The sequence below is a fragment of the Oratosquilla oratoria genome, chromosome 6 (assembly GCF_046742065.1).
Source record: "Oratosquilla oratoria isolate Oo_2021 chromosome 6, ASM4674206v1, whole genome shotgun sequence".
In the NCBI taxonomy this organism is placed as follows: Eukaryota; Metazoa; Arthropoda; class Malacostraca; order Stomatopoda; family Squillidae; genus Oratosquilla; species Oratosquilla oratoria.
The window spans coordinates 74,919,735-74,936,663 of NC_134782.1; the positions used below are offsets into that span (position 1 = coordinate 74,919,735).

Consider the following 16,929-nt stretch of genomic DNA (forward strand, 5'->3'; position numbering starts at 1 on the left):
ATTCCACAAAAAAAGAAAAGAAATTGTTTTATTGCATAAATACATTGTAGGGATTTTGCTCTAAATGCTGGTAAAGTATTTTTATCATACCGCCATTTTTAAAGGGTTTAAAGGGCCTACCCTTCCTCCCCTCGGCAGCCACATGCTGCGCACGACCATTGTTTACATACGTTTTGACCATATTTTACTCTATTTTTTTTTGCGTTTGATGCACTCATAAAGTTTTCTCTTACGTCCGGCATGCACGTGAGTATGTGGTGTGAGGAAGTTCAGCCTACACGACTGGCAGTGGCCTGAGCCTTACAAAGTAAAGGACATGTACACGTTAGCTTGTTGCGTTCACTAATTTGCCGTGTGAAATTCGCATCTATTTTTCAGTGAAGAGATATTTGAAGATATTAGCCATGCCTAAGCTATCCAAACAAAAGGCACACTTGCAGAAGATAAGAATGTCTACATTAGCAACTCAAGGGGAGAAAGAAAGAACCCCAGCATCAACTTTGTTATCACCACCTCCGCCACCACCACTAGTACTCCCTCCAGCAGCTCTCTCCCTGCCATCTACATCCACATCCTCAGCACCTGATCCTCTGTCCTCTACACCTATATCAGACACGTTGTCTCTACGCAAACAACTGTTTGCTAACAAGTGGCTACAAGGATGCCTCCTTGTTGCAACACCTTGGGTTTAGAGTCTCAAACCTCACAGTGATGTCCCTGATGCAGCAAGAGCCTATTCCAACACCAGAAAGGAAACCCAAGAAAAGAAAGAGAGCTGAATCCCAGCAATCAGACTACCTTGCTGGGTCATTCTAGACCAAGAACTCAAACTTTGCGACAAAGAGTGAGGTGGTGGCTTATGAGACCCTCACTTTGAGTGAATAATATCCTACACTGTAGGAGGGTACAAAGTGCCTGAGTTACTTGAAAGATGCAAAATCATCATGAAAATACAATGGAACCTGTTTTTAATGGGTCTTAGGAGGTCCAATGTAAAATTTAGTCAAACTAAGGGAAAAAAAAAAAAAACTTTAACACTCGTTTCTGAAAAATGCAAGTTTTTGATATACAAAGTCTATCTCCTCCCTCAATTTTCAACCGATTTTTGCATGTGAGGTCTCTATTGATAGCTAGATAAATGACAAAAAATGAAATAGAGTTTTTTTGCATATGTTAAACAGAATTTTTTTTAATAATGTGTCAAAGTCAAAATTTTGCATTTTTTTCGATAATTTTTTATATTTTTTTCCTCGGCGTTAAACAAAGATATTAAAAAAAAAAACTTTCTATTTTGTTTTTTTTTATATATGTAGAAGATTCTTTTGCTGTAAAATGGAAGACATTGAATAAAAAATTTAAGAGGAGATAGGATTTGAAAGAAGCCCAAAAATATGGTATTTTTTACGTTTTACGGTATAGTTCCACTTTACAAGGGAAAGGGGGACAAGTGTGAATGTAGTAGTTTCAGAGGGATTAGCTTGTTAAGTGTAGTTGGGAAGGCTTATGGGAGGATCTTGATTGAGAGGATTAGGAGAGGAACAGAGGGAGTAATTGGTGAGGAACAGTGTGGGTTTAGGACAGGTAGAGGTTGTGTAGATCAGATTTTTGTGGTAAGACAGATATGTGAGAAAGCTATAGGTAAGGGGAAGGATGTTTTCTGGGCCTTTATGGATCTGGAAAAGGCTTACGACAGGGTAGACAGAAAGGCATTGTGGGAGGTTATGCGGATATACGGGATAGGAGGAAAGCTGGGAGCTGTCGAGAGTTTTTATGAGAGTAGTAGAGCTTGTGTCAGGATTAGAAATGGAGAGAGTGAGTGGTTTGAGGTAAAGGTGGGACTTCGTCAGGGATGCGTTATGTCACCCTGGCTGTTCAACTTATACATGGATGGGGTGGTGCGAGAGGTGAATGCAAGGGTAGTGGGTCAGGGATTGGAGATGGTTAAGGAAAATGGAGAAAAGTGGGAGGTGAGCCAGCTGTTGTTTGTGGACGACATTGTGCTTGTGGCAGGATCGGAGAAGGGATTGAGGAAGCTGGTGACAGAGTTTGGGAGAGTGTGTGATAGAAGAAAGCTGAAGATAAATGTGGGTAAAAGTAAGGTGATGAGATGTACAAGGGGTGAAAGTGGCAGTAATCTGGAAGTGAGCATTGAGGGAGAGCGACTGGAGGAAGTGGATAGTTTTAGATATTTGGGTGCAAATGTGGCAGGAAAGGGTGGAGTGAAGGTGGAGGTAGAATGTAGATTGAGAGAAGCGAGTAAATGCCTTGGTGGTTTAAAAAGTGTAATGAGGAATAGGAATCTGGGAATGGATGCTAAGAGTAGACTGTATGAAGGAGTGATTGTGCCAACAGCACTGTATGGAGCAGAAACATGGAACATGAGAGAGGAAGAGAGAAGGAACTTGAATGTGTTTGAGATGAAGTGTCTGAGAAGTATGATGGGGGTTACTAGGCTAGATAGAGTGAGAAATGAGGAAGTGAGGAGGAGAACAGGGGTGGAAAGGGAGCTGGGAGATAGGGTGGATGAAAGAGTATTAGGATGGTTTGGACACATGGAAAGAATGAGTGAAGAAAGACTAGTAAAGGAGGTATGGAAGGCAGATGTGGAGGGAGTGAACATGAGGGGACGTCCTAGGATGAGATGGATGGATGGGGTGAAGGGGGCTTTGGGGAAGAGGGGAATGTCGGTTGAGGAAGGACGGGAGAGGACAGAAGACAGGGGTGAATGGAGAATGGTTGTATATGGAAAAGGTTGATGCATGAGGTGGATTGGACGGGGGAATGGGGGTGAGGTAGTGTGTGTGGGCAAAAATTTTTGACGCAGCCCGAAGGGATTTCTCCCCGTCCTCTCCTTTATATGGGGGGACGGAGAGGGGGGGTCGCCGATTTAATGAAGCGGCCTTGCTGTGGATGTGCTGTGTCTTGCGAAACTGCTTCTGACCCAGGGCAGTGGACAGGGTGCAGGGATGGCCCGTCATCTAGGAGGTGCTAAGATGGGAGGGAGGGTGGAGGGGTGTGGAGTGTTTTCGGATATGAAATGGGTGGGAATGTTTTTGTGCCTTGTCCTTTTTGGCTACCCCCTGGTAAGGGGGAAAAAAAGCCTTGGTATATGTATGTATGTATTAAAAAATAAAAAACTACTAGTCAGATCTGAATAAAACTCAAGCTGTGAAGGTTTCCTCAGACCTAGATATCACACAGAAAAAATCAGCAAGATCCTTTAGAAAAAAAGATTTTGGGCGGGGGGTCCCCTTAAGTGTAGTTGGGAAGGCTTATAGGAGGATCTTGGTTGAGAGGATTAGGAGAGGAACAGAGGGAGTAATTGGTGAGGAACAGTGAGAATTTAGGACGGGTAGAGGTTGTGTAGATCAGATTTTTGTGGTAAGACAGATATGTGAGAAAGATATAGGAAAGGGGAAGGATGTTTTTTGGGCTTTTATGGATCTGGAAAAGGCTTACGACAGGGTAGACAGGAAGGCACTATGGGAGGTTTTGTGGATATATGGGATAGGAGGAAAGCTTCTAGGAGCTGTCAAGAGTTTTTACGAGAGTAGTAGAGCATGTGTCAAGATAAGAAATGGAGAGAGTGAGTGGTTCAAGGTAAAGGTGGGACTTTGTCAGGGATGCGTTACGTCGCCCTGGCTGTTCAACTTGTACATGGATGGGGTGGTGAGAGAGGTAAATGCAAAGGTGGTGGGTCAGGGATTGGAGATGGTTAAAGAAAATGGAGAAAAGTGGGAGGTGAGCCAGCTGTTGTTTGCGGACGACACTGCGCTTGTGGCAGGATCGGAGGAGGGATTGAGGAAGTTGGTGACAGAGTTTGGGAGAGTGTGTGAAAGAAGAAAGCTGAAGATAAATGTGGGTAAAAGTAAGGTGATGAGATGTACAAGGGGTGAAAGTGGCAGCAGACTGGAAGTGAGCATTAAGGGAGAGCGACTGGAGTAAGTGGATAGTTTTAGATACTTGGGTGCAAATGTGGCAGGAAAAGGTGGAGTGGAGGTGGAGGTAGAATGTAGATTGAGAGAAGCAAGTAAATGCTTTGGTGGATTAAAAAGTGTAATGAGGAATAGACATTTGGGAATGGATGCTAAGAGGAGACTGTATGAAGGAGTAATTGTGCCAACAGCACTGTATGGAGCAGAAACATGGAACATAAGAGAGGAAGAGAGAAGGAGTTTGAATGTGTTTGAGATGAGGTGTCTGAGAAATATGATGGGGGTTACTAGGTTAGATAGAGTGAGAAATGAGGAGGTGAGGAGGAGAACAGGGGTGGTAAGGGAGTTGGGAGATAGGGTTGATGAAAGAGTATTAGGATGGTTTGGACACATGGAAAGAATGAGTGAAGAAAGACTGGTAAAAAAGGTATGGAAGGCAGATGTGGAGGGAGTGAACATGAGGGGACATCCTAGGATGAGATGGATGGATGGGGTGAAGGGGGCTTTGGGGAAGAGGGGAATGTCTGTTGAGGAAGGACAGGAAAGGACAGAAGATGGGTGAATGGAGAATGGTTGTATATGGATGATGTTGTGATGCATGAGGTGGTATGGGTGGGGGGATGGGGGGTGAGGTAGTATGTGTGAGCAAAATTTGACGCAGCCCGAAGGAATTTCTCCCCATCTTCTCCTTTTATGCACGGGGAGACGGAGAGGGGGGGTTGCCAATTTAATGAGGCTGCCTTGCTGTGGATGTGCTGTGACTTGCGACACTGCCTCTGACCCAGGGCAGTGGACAAGGTGCAGGGATGACCCATCATCCAGGAGGTGCTAAGATGGGAGGGAGTGTGGAGTGGAGTGGAGCGTATTTAGGGATGGAATGGGTGGGAATGATTTTATGCCTTTTTCTTTTTGGTTACCTCCTTTGTAAGGGGGAAAAAGCCTTGGTATATGTATTGTGTGTATGCTGGTAACAATTAAGTAACTAAATCCTACCACAGACTCCTGCATCTCCAGGCAACTTCTCATAACTGTACAATTATCATATGTACAGGGGTCCCTCAAATAACGTGGGGGTTAGGTTCCTGAAATTACCGCGTATGACCAAATCCGCGTATGCTGACTTTCCATATTAAATACCGAGAACCGTATGTATGTGTATGTGTACGTGTGTGTGTGTGTGCGTGCGCGTGTATGTGGTGTATGTGGCGTTTGTGGCGTATGTATGTGTTTGTGCGTATATACATGTGTGTGTATGTGGCGTATATACATATGTGTGTGTATGTGGCGTATACACATATGTGTGTGTGTATGTGGCGTATGTATATGTGTGCGTATGTGGCGTATGTATGAGTGTGTGGCGTGTGTATTCACCTCGGATCTGCTGCAGTCTCTGTCGAGACAGCCAGACACCACCCTACGGCAGTGAGCTCAGAGCTCATTATTTGCCGATCTCTGGGTAGGTCTGAGACCACTCACACACCACACACCGGGACAGCAAGGTCACAACTCCTTGACTAACGTCCCGTACCTACTCACTGCTAGGTGAACAGGGGTTACACGTGAAAGGAGACAAACCCAACTTATCTCCGCCCGGCCGGGGAATCGAACCCCGGTTCTCTGGCTTGTGAGGCCAGTGCTTTACCAATCCGCCACCAAGTGTGTGTGTGTGTGCGTGCATGCATGTATGTGTCTGTGTTCACACGTACAAGTAAGCATGTATGTGCGTGTGTCTGTGTTTGTATTTGTGTGTACACGCACGCGGATTCACAACATACACTGGTTGTCTAACGCATGTCTACGTGTGCGTGTCTGCACGTGTGTAAGCGTGTATATGTCTGTTTTTGATCTCCCAAACCACCACCGCCAGTAACAACAAGAACCTCATAAGAGAAATTAAGACACGACAAGCGCAGTCATTATCAGACTTATTAGTTGTGTTCCAAACAAAAGAAACATTACACTTCAACAGGTTAGAGCAGTAAAATTTCATGATAGCACGGTGCAGGTGGTGGAAGCGACAAGCTAAAGCTTGCTGGCTACCCCCCTACTCACCCTCTCCCTCCCTCCTGCATCAGTACCCAGAGGTTGACACGTAACTGCAGGCAGCCACCCATGGCTACCCCCTCACCCCACACCCTTGTTTGAGCAGTTCCCAGTGTACATAATGACTGCGTTATATGAGGATCGACTGTATATGGTAAAATAGAAAGCAGTCACCACAAATGTTTGCGATAATGCCGCATGTGTGCGTATGCGTGCCTGACTCGGCGCGAATTTTAAAACGGTTCTCTACATTTGAGATGGTTTTGAAATAAAATCCGCGTATGATTGAATCCGTGTTATTCGAATCCGCGTTATTTGAGGGACTCCTGTACAGAATTTCCTATGTACTTACAACACATATGAGGACATGCAGATCAGGCCAGTGGTTGACAGCTGCAATGCTTTGAGCAAAAGAATCTGATCCATCAGGTTGTTCTCCCTTATACCAGTGAACTAAACCACCATCCATGCTTCTACAAGCACTGCCCGATCCTTGTCGTGCAATCTGGGACAAATCCCCTTCTATCCCGTAAGCCTTCGATAATCCATAAACTGGAAAAAATAAAAATAAGAATAAATAAATAAAACAAAACAAAACAAATAAAAAATAAAATAAATAAACAACTGCTCAATATGGCTTAAAAAAAAAAAAAAAAAAAAAAAAGAAAAAAAAAAAAGATGAATATAAATATCTATTTCTCTATCTATATGCCAAAAGCTTCTTCCCCCTAAAGCTAAAGCTATATGAAAGATCTATCTATATATCAAGGGCTTCTTCCCCCATATAGGGTAGGTAGCTAGACAAGGCATGCACACACTCCCACCCACCACCCATTATTTCCTTCTCATCTCAGCTCCTTGCAGATGAAGGGTCATCCCTGTATTTTGCTCACTGCCCAGGTCAGAAGTAATATGATATCAGACCTGGCTAAATACTATGGATGAGTACATCAATTGGGGGCATATGTCAGGGAGTGCATTGCTTCACTCACATGTTGGGACCAGTCCCCACAGTTTCTGCAAAACAGCTCCCATGCAGACATCCTTCCCACTCCAAACAACTCTTGACAGGTTCATTCATTCAAATTGCCCCAGCTATGTATTCTGTGGGCACCCCCTTTGTCTCCTCCATTGAGGATTGTCTCTTGTCGAAACAACTCTGTGAGTAGGATCAACATCAAGGAAACGTGCCACATGCCCATATAGCCAGAGTTGACATCTGTGCCTTATGCTGGTAACTGACCTAAACTGAATCTCACAGTACAGTGTCTGGTATGATACAAAGCCTTTCCAGTGATATCCCATGATTCTCCAAAGGCAATTGTTACCAAAGACATCAAGACGTCTCTTCAAATAAGCTCAGCATTCAATGTCCATGTCTTACAGCTGTAAAGCAAAACAAGGATCACAAGTGACTTGAAGATTTGAATCTTAGTCCTTCTGCATAAATGACAATACCATATACTCTGATTAAGAGTCCATAACATCATGAGCAATGCCAATCCTTTGAAGTACTTCCTGAAATGACCCACCACTGTTAGAAGGATAGGAAATGCAGGGTCAAAGTACTAAATAAACATGAAAAAAAAAGACAATAATGGAAATGGGCGAGTTCAAGAATGAATAAATGATCACACTTTCCCCTTTAAGTTGTGCTACAGATGGATGGACACTTAAGTACAGAAAATAACTGTAAGAAGTAAGTAGATCTTGCTTCATATCATGCCTTAATTGATAGCTGCAACTTTTTCCATAATTAGTTCTACTTACATATGTAAGCAGATCTAATTATGGAAAAAGTTGCAGCTATCAATCAAGGTATGGCACGAAGCTGGTACCCAGACAAGCGTAGCCAGCTGCAGAAGAGGCCAGGCCGGCAGCGGTGGGGAAATTGTTGGAAGAACAAATGCGAAGTCCCCATCGTAGAATGTCTTTATTATTCCCCTTGCTCAGGTCTACTCGTTCACGAACTGAAAGACAAGAACAATGTAGTTGTTTGATGAGGTGTTTATTATGAAAACTTGCAATATTACTATAACATATGGTGACATATTATCCTGTCCAATATAAATTTGATTGAACTAAGGGCCAAACCCTATATATATATATATATATATATATATATACATACATATATATGTATATATATATACATATATATCTCTCTCTCTCTCTCTCTCTCTCTCTCTCTCTCTCCTTGGACTCCCCCATGAATCCTCCAGGAAAAAATTCAATCACATGATCAAACTGTGCAGCACTAATTCATCAAGTCCATATAAAAATAAACTTAAAACTTACTTGCTCGTAAGCAATTCTGAATTCTTGGATTATCCATGGACTCTTCCCTGTGGGAAACATAACAATGAAAATTCATAAAACATTATTTTGGAAATCCAATATATCCTTGATATACACAAAATGATAATCAGTTAACAAACAGATCTTCACATAACCATGAATCAACCAAAAGTAAAATATCAAATATTTATGTATATTTAAGAAATTCATAATTATAAGCTGTCACCAAGAGAATCTTCAGCATTATTTTCAAAAGTATTGTAATACATAAAACAAAACTCAATTTCATTAGCATCCCAAAATAAAAACTGCAACTCTGTTACATAATGGAAGACCTTTTGTTTGCATTAATGTACATCTCTAATCAAGACTTCGTGCTGGAATAACACCACAAATTTCAGATACTTACTTTCCATTGAGCCAGAAGCGATCTCCCTCATAATTCTCTGAGAGGGCAACTGTTGTACGTGCACACATGTGGTCCTGGCTTAGTGTGAAGCTTATTGAATCATTTAGGGGCAGTATCAATTTCTCATCCCTCTTGCCCCCTGATAAGTTAAACAAAACTTTTCAGAAACTGAGTTTGTATGGAGTACAATAAAGCACAAAATATATTAGATTAATTCCAGTGATTTGAAATAGTTACAATCAATCTATTGCCCTCAGTATTTCTTGCAGAGGATCTGCAGCTTTCAGGTAGTTGGCCACAGCCTCATCTGTGTGTAGAGGTCCTAATATTATAGTAACTTTTTAGAAGTGCACACCTATGCGATAGAGCAATAGAAAATTAAACAATAATTTTGTAAATTATATCATATCAATAATGGAAAAAGTTGCTAAACATTGTACATAAACAAAAATAGGTGCTTTGACTGCCTGAGACACCATCTTTGTTTTGGTGGATGCAGAGGTCAAAGAAATTAAAGTATGATAAATCTTTACGCTAACCTAACCTACCTATCTAAAGTAACCTGCCTTAAGTAATGCAGTACCTGTATTTCTAGAGGTCATCAATGTGTTTGCTGTCATCTTTGACCTCTGAATCTATCAAAACAAAGATGGTGTCTAAAGGAGTCGATGCAATTTTGTTTTGTGCATAGCTTTTAGCAACATTTTCTGTTATTGATTTCCACCAAGAAAAATATGTATTACATTGATGTATTATAATTTGCAAAACTAATATTTAATTTTCTAATGATATATCGCACAGTTGTGCATACATACATATACCAAAGGCTTTTTCCCTCTTACAAGGGAGGTAGCCAAAAAACAAAGGCATAAAAACCACTCCCACACATTCCATCTCCAACATACTCCACTCTCATCCACCCCCTTCCCTCCTTCTTATCTTGGCATCTTCTGCATCTTGCCCAATGCCCTGGGTCAGAAGCAGTGTTGCAAAACACAGCACATCCACAGCAAGGCCACTTCATTAAATTGGTGACCCCCCTCTCTGTCCCCTCATGCAGAAAAGGAGAAGATGGGGAGAAATCCCTTCAGACTGCATCAATTTATTTCTTACACATACTTCCTCACCCCTCATCCCCCACCCACTCCCCCTCATGCATCACAGCATCATTCATATACAACCACTTTCCATTCACCCCTATCTTCTGTCCTTTCTCATCCTTCCTCAACAGACACTCTCCTCTTTCCCAATGCCTCTTTTACCCCATCCATCCATCTCAACCTAGGCTGCCCCCGCATGTTCACTCCATCCACATCTGCCTTCCACACCTCTTTTACTAGTCTTTCTTCACTCATTCTTTCCATGTGTCCAAACCATTTCAATAAAAGCATAGGTGTGCACTTCCAAAAAAATACCATATGACTAAAATTGAGTTCTGTAGTACTACAAAGAGAAATCCTCTAGTCTTAAACAGTCCTGCAGTACCTACTGTGATGTATATTCCAGGGGTGATTGAAAAATTTGTAGCCTATGGTAGAAAGACATGAAATACAGACTTGTAGCTTCTTTCACCCAAAATCTAATCTTTCTTAAGCCAGTATAATAATTTTCGAGCCTTTAATATATATATATATATATATATATATATATATATATTTTACAGATAATTGATTTGGGACAGTAAGGTATTGTAGAGAATATAGACAAAATTGGTCATCAGGCAGTCATTCATTACCTCCACATCAAGGGCTTAACTCCGAAGGAAATTCACGAGGACATGGTGGGTACTCTACAAGATAATGCTTTCATACAGCATGGTTAAAAAAGGAAGGCCTGCCACTGTTGCCACTCAAGAAATCATTGACAAAATCCATGGCATGTTGCTCACAGATCGGCGTTTGACTGAATGTTTTATTGTGACAGAGTTGGGCATCTCCCAGGAATGTGTTCATGCAATTATCCACAACCATCTTGAAATGACGAAGATCTCAGCTTGATGGGTCCCAAAACTTCTTGGACCTGATCAGAAGCTGCTGCGATGCAACATGTCAAAGAATAATTTTGCCATTTTTTATGCTGATCCACAAAGATTTATCTGGCAATCTGTGACCATGGATGAAACTTGGGTTCACCACTTCCAACCTAAGTCGAAAGAGCAATAAAAACAATGGAAGCATCATGGATCTCAAGCTCCAAAAAAGGCCAAGTCGGTGATCTCTGCAGGGAAGGTGATGGCTTCCATTTTTTGTGATTCTGAGGGGGAGCTACTGGTGGATCATCTGACAAAGGATCAATCCATTACTGGACCATACTATGCCAACTTAATAAAGCAGCTGAAAGAGAAAAATTAAGAAAAAAATGGTGTGGAAAGCTGTCATTAGGGGTGCTTTTCCATCAGGACATTGTGCCAGCACACACATTTGCTGTGGCTCTTGCTGCTATACATGATTACGGCTTCCAGCTAGTTGAACATCTGCTCTATTCACCTGATTTGGTTCCCTTAGACTATTATTTCTCAAAATGAAAAAAAAAAAAAAAAAAAAAAAAAAAATTGCCACAGATAATGACGTTGTTGATGTCACAGAGGTGTATTTGGACGACCAAGACTCAAGGTTCTACAAAGAGGGGATCTGTAAACTCTATGACTGTTGGAATAAGTGTAAACTTGCAAGGGGGTTATGTTGAAAAATAAATGTATAAATTTATCATGAATTAAATTTTTGTACCTTAAGCCACGAACTTCTCAATCACCCCTTGTACATATACCACATGACCTTTTCCCCTTAGAAGGGGGTGGCTAAGTCAATGATGAAAGGTCATCCCTGTTTCTACTTCTCTGCACCATGTAATGTAATAATGTAAAGTAAGGTGCATCAATATATTCTGACTATAATCTATACTCTTTATCCTGGCACATTCTTAATATTATTTTTTATTTATTTATTTTTCTTCTTTTATGAGTTTCTGTGTATAAATGTAGTTATATCACTTAATTTTCTTGCATTCCCCATCCTCACTGTCTGGTTCTGTTGCTATTCTCTTACCTAACTCTTGTATGTTTGTTGTCCATTGATATTATATCATTTCAAGGTCAAAGCACTCTCAAACATACACTATTTTCCCTATATGCTGTAATTTTTTTCGCTACCAAGTTCCAGTGACTGCCATTTTTACAGTCATTTCAAATGTTGACAGTCTGTTTCAAAATATTAACATATAATTTTCAAGATAATTTGTACCTGCAGTGGTGGCGCTCTTATAACTTGTTAAATCATGGAATGTTGTTGTAAGGTACTTAATGGATTAGGTTAAGCAAGGTTAGATTAGGTGAAGTTATTGCATACATAACTCATAAACATTTTCCACTTTCTTAACATTTTGAACATGACAATACTGGTGCTCACTCTATAGACTTATATATCAAATTTATCAACTTTTAAAATTCAGTACCACTAGCTAGGTCAAACTCCGCTAGAGGCGCCACCGTCTATGTCGTCTGCCAATAGTGCATGATTTTATGTGCACGCCATTCAAACAGCCAAATTTACATATCGTGGGAAATTTAATTCATAAAAATGTCACGTGAGTGTATTTACTACGATCGTAGTAAATTTCAACCAATCACATCATCAGCTACATGTCGGTACATAAAAACATAAGATAAACATGGCGGCCTGCAATCAGCAGTAAATCGATTTTTTTTTTTATGTTTTAACATGAAAAACAAACTAAAAAACTCCATTAAATGAGCAACAGACCCAAATAAACGAAAACTAATAGTCTCACAGATTATTCTAATACCAAAACCTGGGCAGGGTATTAAAGGAGAGCTGAGAAATCGTAAGTACAATTTTTTTTTTTTCCTATCGGGTTGGATTATCAGATAACAACAATGTCAAATGTATTGCGACATGTCAACCGCCAATGCAGATGTGTCTGTTGAAGCATGCTCTAGCCTACACACGTTTTGGCCTGATTTTCTGGGACAAAATAGGCCTGATTTTGTACCCTTCAAAATGCAATATCTTGGGAACTAGGACAGCTAGATGGATAATTCAAATTGCATTGTACTCATAGCGACATTCTGCATCCCATGAGAACTACTTCAGCTCAAATATCAGGAATTCCATTTTTGTGTTGACCTAGCTAGTACCACTATTATCGGTAATGTCTGGCAATTTCTTGCTAAGAATATTTCTCTGGAAAACCAATAATTGCATAAGGATGATAAGAGCAATATATAAAATTGGTGAACATGATTATATCATCTGAAACCCTATATCAATATGAAGAAATTCAAGAAATTTGATGGAAAAATAGGACCACAATGGAAATAAGTGTACATGCTTTTTGTGTTATCCTCGGCAATTTGCAATTATTATTCCGAACTATGTGTTCTTGTCATTATTTGCACTTCATGTACATTGATTCATTGCCAAATATAGTCTATCTATCTATCTATGAGCTATCAAAAAGCTACACAGAGAATGTCAGTGTACTATAAATTCACAATTATCTCAATGGACTTCGTACATTACTAAACTAGCCTAGATAATTAATCCTTTCAAAAGAATGATGTTCTTTAAGGATCTTGTCATCAATATCATATTGATGACAAGGTCAAGATCAATAAAGAACATCATTCTTTTGAAAGGATTAATTATCTAGGCCAATGTACACTCTGTACACTTATATTGAATATAAGTGTACAGAGCATGGGTCTCACTAATTGCCGAACAAACCGAACAAAACCGATAAAAGCCGAACATACCAACAAAACCCAAACAAGGACGGTTTTTGCTCAAATGCACACTTCTATATATATAGATGCTCCTCTACTTATGTTCATTCATTTTATGTTTGAACTGACTGTAAAAAATAAAATTGTAAAAAAAAAAAAAATTGAGTGAATTTTTTAGTTTAGCGCGCTCTCCGTAGTTCAAACGATACTTGCGCATGACGCTGCGTCCATTGTTTACATTGCACAAACGACAAACTGAACATGCCTTGCCTCCTCCTCCTCCTCCACCATCTCAATTTATGTTGCTTGAATTTAATTTATTTGAAATTAATGTTATTATTTTACAATGTTATGTGTATAATTAATGATTCAGGGGTGTTTTATAAGATACGGTAATAGAATTTACGAATCTCATTAAAGACATTGACAGACTGGAAAAAGTACAACGGCGAGCCACAAAACTGATTCCAAATATCAAAAATAAATCATACGAAAATCGACTTAAGCACATGAATCTGTTTTCCCTAAAAAAGCGTAGACTCAGAGGTGACTTGATACAGGTCTTTAAGATTTTAAAGGGAATTGACAACATCAAAAGTGACCAAATTTTCACATTGAATGAGAATCAGACAAGAAACAATGGTCTCAAACTGTCCGGAAATAGATTCAATTTGGAAGTAGGTAGAAACAACTTTGCCAACCGTGTAGTTAATGAATGGAATAAACTTCCTGCACAGGTAGTGCAATGTAGTTCAGTTCAAAGCTTTAAGAATCATTTAGATAAATACCTAAGTAAGATGCTGTAATGATTATAATTTATGTTATATTATTTGTTTTTTGTTTTGTTATAATTTGTCTGTCTGATTTTCATTTATTATTAGTTATATGTCAATTTATAATCATTTACTATTTACCTGTTTGTTTGTTATTCAACTATACCTATGCATTTATTTATGTATTTTATTTGTTATTTTTACATTATTATAGTTTTAATTTATTATTAATATGATATATATGTATGTATGTATATATATATATATATATATGTATATGTATTTTTTTTTATTTTTTTTTTTATTTTTTTTTGCATCCGACCTAGATATGGATCAAAAGGTCTCCTGTCGGCATGCTCCGCCTTTGTAATCCTTTGTAATCCTTTGTAACAACTTACGTTCATTTTCAACTTACGTTCAGCCGTTCGGAACGTAACTAAAACGTAAGTTGAGGAGCGTCTGTATATGGTTGCATTATTTGAACTATTTTCTTTAAAATGTGTGATTTCCATGTAATATGATCAAAGAGAAGTTACGTTTTTATCCTCTGCAAAATTACCGAACACAGCTACAATTCGACCCAGCCCGCCGTCTATGATCACTGGTTGTATGGATCAAACTACACTCTTTTAAGTTTCTTACTATTGTGATATTAGTGTAATAGACTGCATATAGTTGAATTATTTCAACTATTTTCTTTAAAATGTGTTTCGTCATACTGCAGAGGCTAAAACATAACTTCTCTTTGGTCAAATTACATGAAAATCACACATTTTAAAGAAAATAGTTGAAATAATTCAACTATATGCAGTCTATTACACTAATAACACAACAGTAAGAAACTTAAAAGAGTGTAGTTTGATCCATACCACCAGTGATCATAGACGGCGGGCTGGGTCGAATCATAGCTGTGTTCGGTAATTTTGCAGAGGATAAAAACGTAACTTCTCTTTGATCATATTACATGGAAATCACACATTTTAAAGAAAATAGTTCAAATAATGCAACCATATATATATAGAAGTGTGCATTTGAGCAAAAACCGTCCTTGTTTGGGTTTTGTTGGTATGTTCGGCTTTTATCGGTTTTGTTCGGCAATTAGTGAGACCGCAGAGCATCAAAATTGCAACAGGGCAAAGAAATGAAATCTATTATCTATTCTATGAATAAGTACATAGTGACAGTCACAGTGATAATTGTTACAATATCATTAAGTCGTGTGGCTAGGGTTGAATACTCACAATATTTGATGACTGCAATATTTACAGGTGCAGTACATGTCACGATCTCCATAGCTCCTTGTGGTTTGAGTCTGAATGGGGAAAGTTTCTTGAACTCTGTAAAGCGGGTAAACATTTAAATATTCAATCTCCCACACCTCAATTATCAATATAAAGGTAGCATAAAAGAAAAATAATTGACAGAAGACATTCTATACCTGTAGGTACAACTAGATCTTATAAGACAGCACGTTGCTATTCCAAAAATACATTTATGGAACCACCGCCCACTACTCCTGACCACCTGCTGTTGTTGCCCTTTTGTCAGCTGTCATAAGTTATAACGGTATGCTTATCGGTGAGAACATGTTTTCATACAAAGATATGTGAACCTACTTTTAGAAAATTGTAAATTCAAGTACTTTTATATAAAGCACTTTGTTATCTAAATATACATATAACTATTTGTATTTTTTTCAAATAGACTCAGAACTTATGAGTATAATGTATTTATACATTACAGCGTCTGAAACCATGGCAACAGTTGATCAGTGAATATACAGGGTAACATTTCAACTTAAGCTTCTTGAAATACCAAACAGGAATTGGGAAATAATATCTTAATGCATTTTAGCCGTTGCTATTCCACCTTTTTAGTTCAATATGATATGAATATTCAACTAGTTAAACAACTGACTTAGTTTTAAAATTTATTGTCTTCTTATTATTATCTCACAAAAAGTAACTGGTTTTTATTAATAATACGTTCAAGAAGTCTAGTAAAAAAAGAATTGAACAATTGGTGAAAATATATTCCATAGCAATTCTTTACGTTTTCTAATTCAAAAAGTTTGTTAAAGAGAACTAAAAATATAAGGGGTAACTATATAATAATATTCTTATCACCTTGTTTCATCTATATGTAAATATATCTTTACATCTTGGGGAATATGTGGTGTTTTATGTCCTGGCCAATTCCCAAACTGGGTTTATGTCCTGGACCTAAACATCCGCACAAGTAGTGGTTGGCGAGTATTGAATTGAGAGACCTTGGTGTTTGGAGCCAAGATTTCTGACATAGGGAGCAGTAAGAAGGGAAGACTATTGCCAATACTGTACATGGATTTATAGGTATTACAAGTTCCATTCAACTGGGCTTGAAGACTGGCTTGTATATCTCACAGTCAATAATATCATTACTGTTTGGTAGCAGGATAAAGGAATGATTACAAAGGAAGAGCATACCGACAGGATAACTTTTGCTTCATAACTAGGTCGGATTCGGAAAAGTAAACAGATACAATATATAAATAGATAATGATAAATAATAAAGAAACAGATGAATAATAATAATCTATAACAAATAATTAATGGAAGAGTGACAAGAATAAGGGCTGAAATGTGCTCGTTTTCGTCGTGAAAAGTTTGAATCTTTGAACTTCAAACTTTGAAGTTATTTCATCCATTATTGACGGATGGATATCCACTGAGGGACGATGCAGTCTCTGTA

The 16,929-nt window shown here is 38.8% G+C and overlaps 1 protein-coding gene across 3 annotated transcripts in view; it reads right to left on the reverse strand.

Moving 5' to 3' along the window:
• Window positions 1-15,937, reverse strand: part of Mvd (mevalonate diphosphate decarboxylase) — a 44,692-nt gene extending 28,755 nt beyond the window's left edge. For 2 of the 3 annotated variants that reach the window (XM_076187361.1, XM_076187364.1), the window contains exons 1-6: window positions 15,638-15,937; window positions 15,441-15,536; window positions 8,686-8,824; window positions 8,277-8,323; window positions 7,817-7,948; window positions 6,331-6,530 (exon numbers count right to left, since the gene is read on the reverse strand). In XM_076187361.1, coding sequence (XP_076043476.1) covers window positions 6,331-6,530; window positions 7,817-7,948; window positions 8,277-8,323; window positions 8,686-8,824; window positions 15,441-15,492 — 570 coding nt within the window. In that variant the 5' untranslated portion in view covers window positions 15,493-15,536; window positions 15,638-15,937. The remainder of the gene's footprint in view (window positions 1-6,330; window positions 6,531-7,816; window positions 7,949-8,276; window positions 8,324-8,685; window positions 8,825-15,440; window positions 15,537-15,637) is intronic. The other variant, XM_076187363.1, reaches the window with a different exon arrangement.
• Window positions 15,938-16,929: the final 992 nt, after the last annotated feature.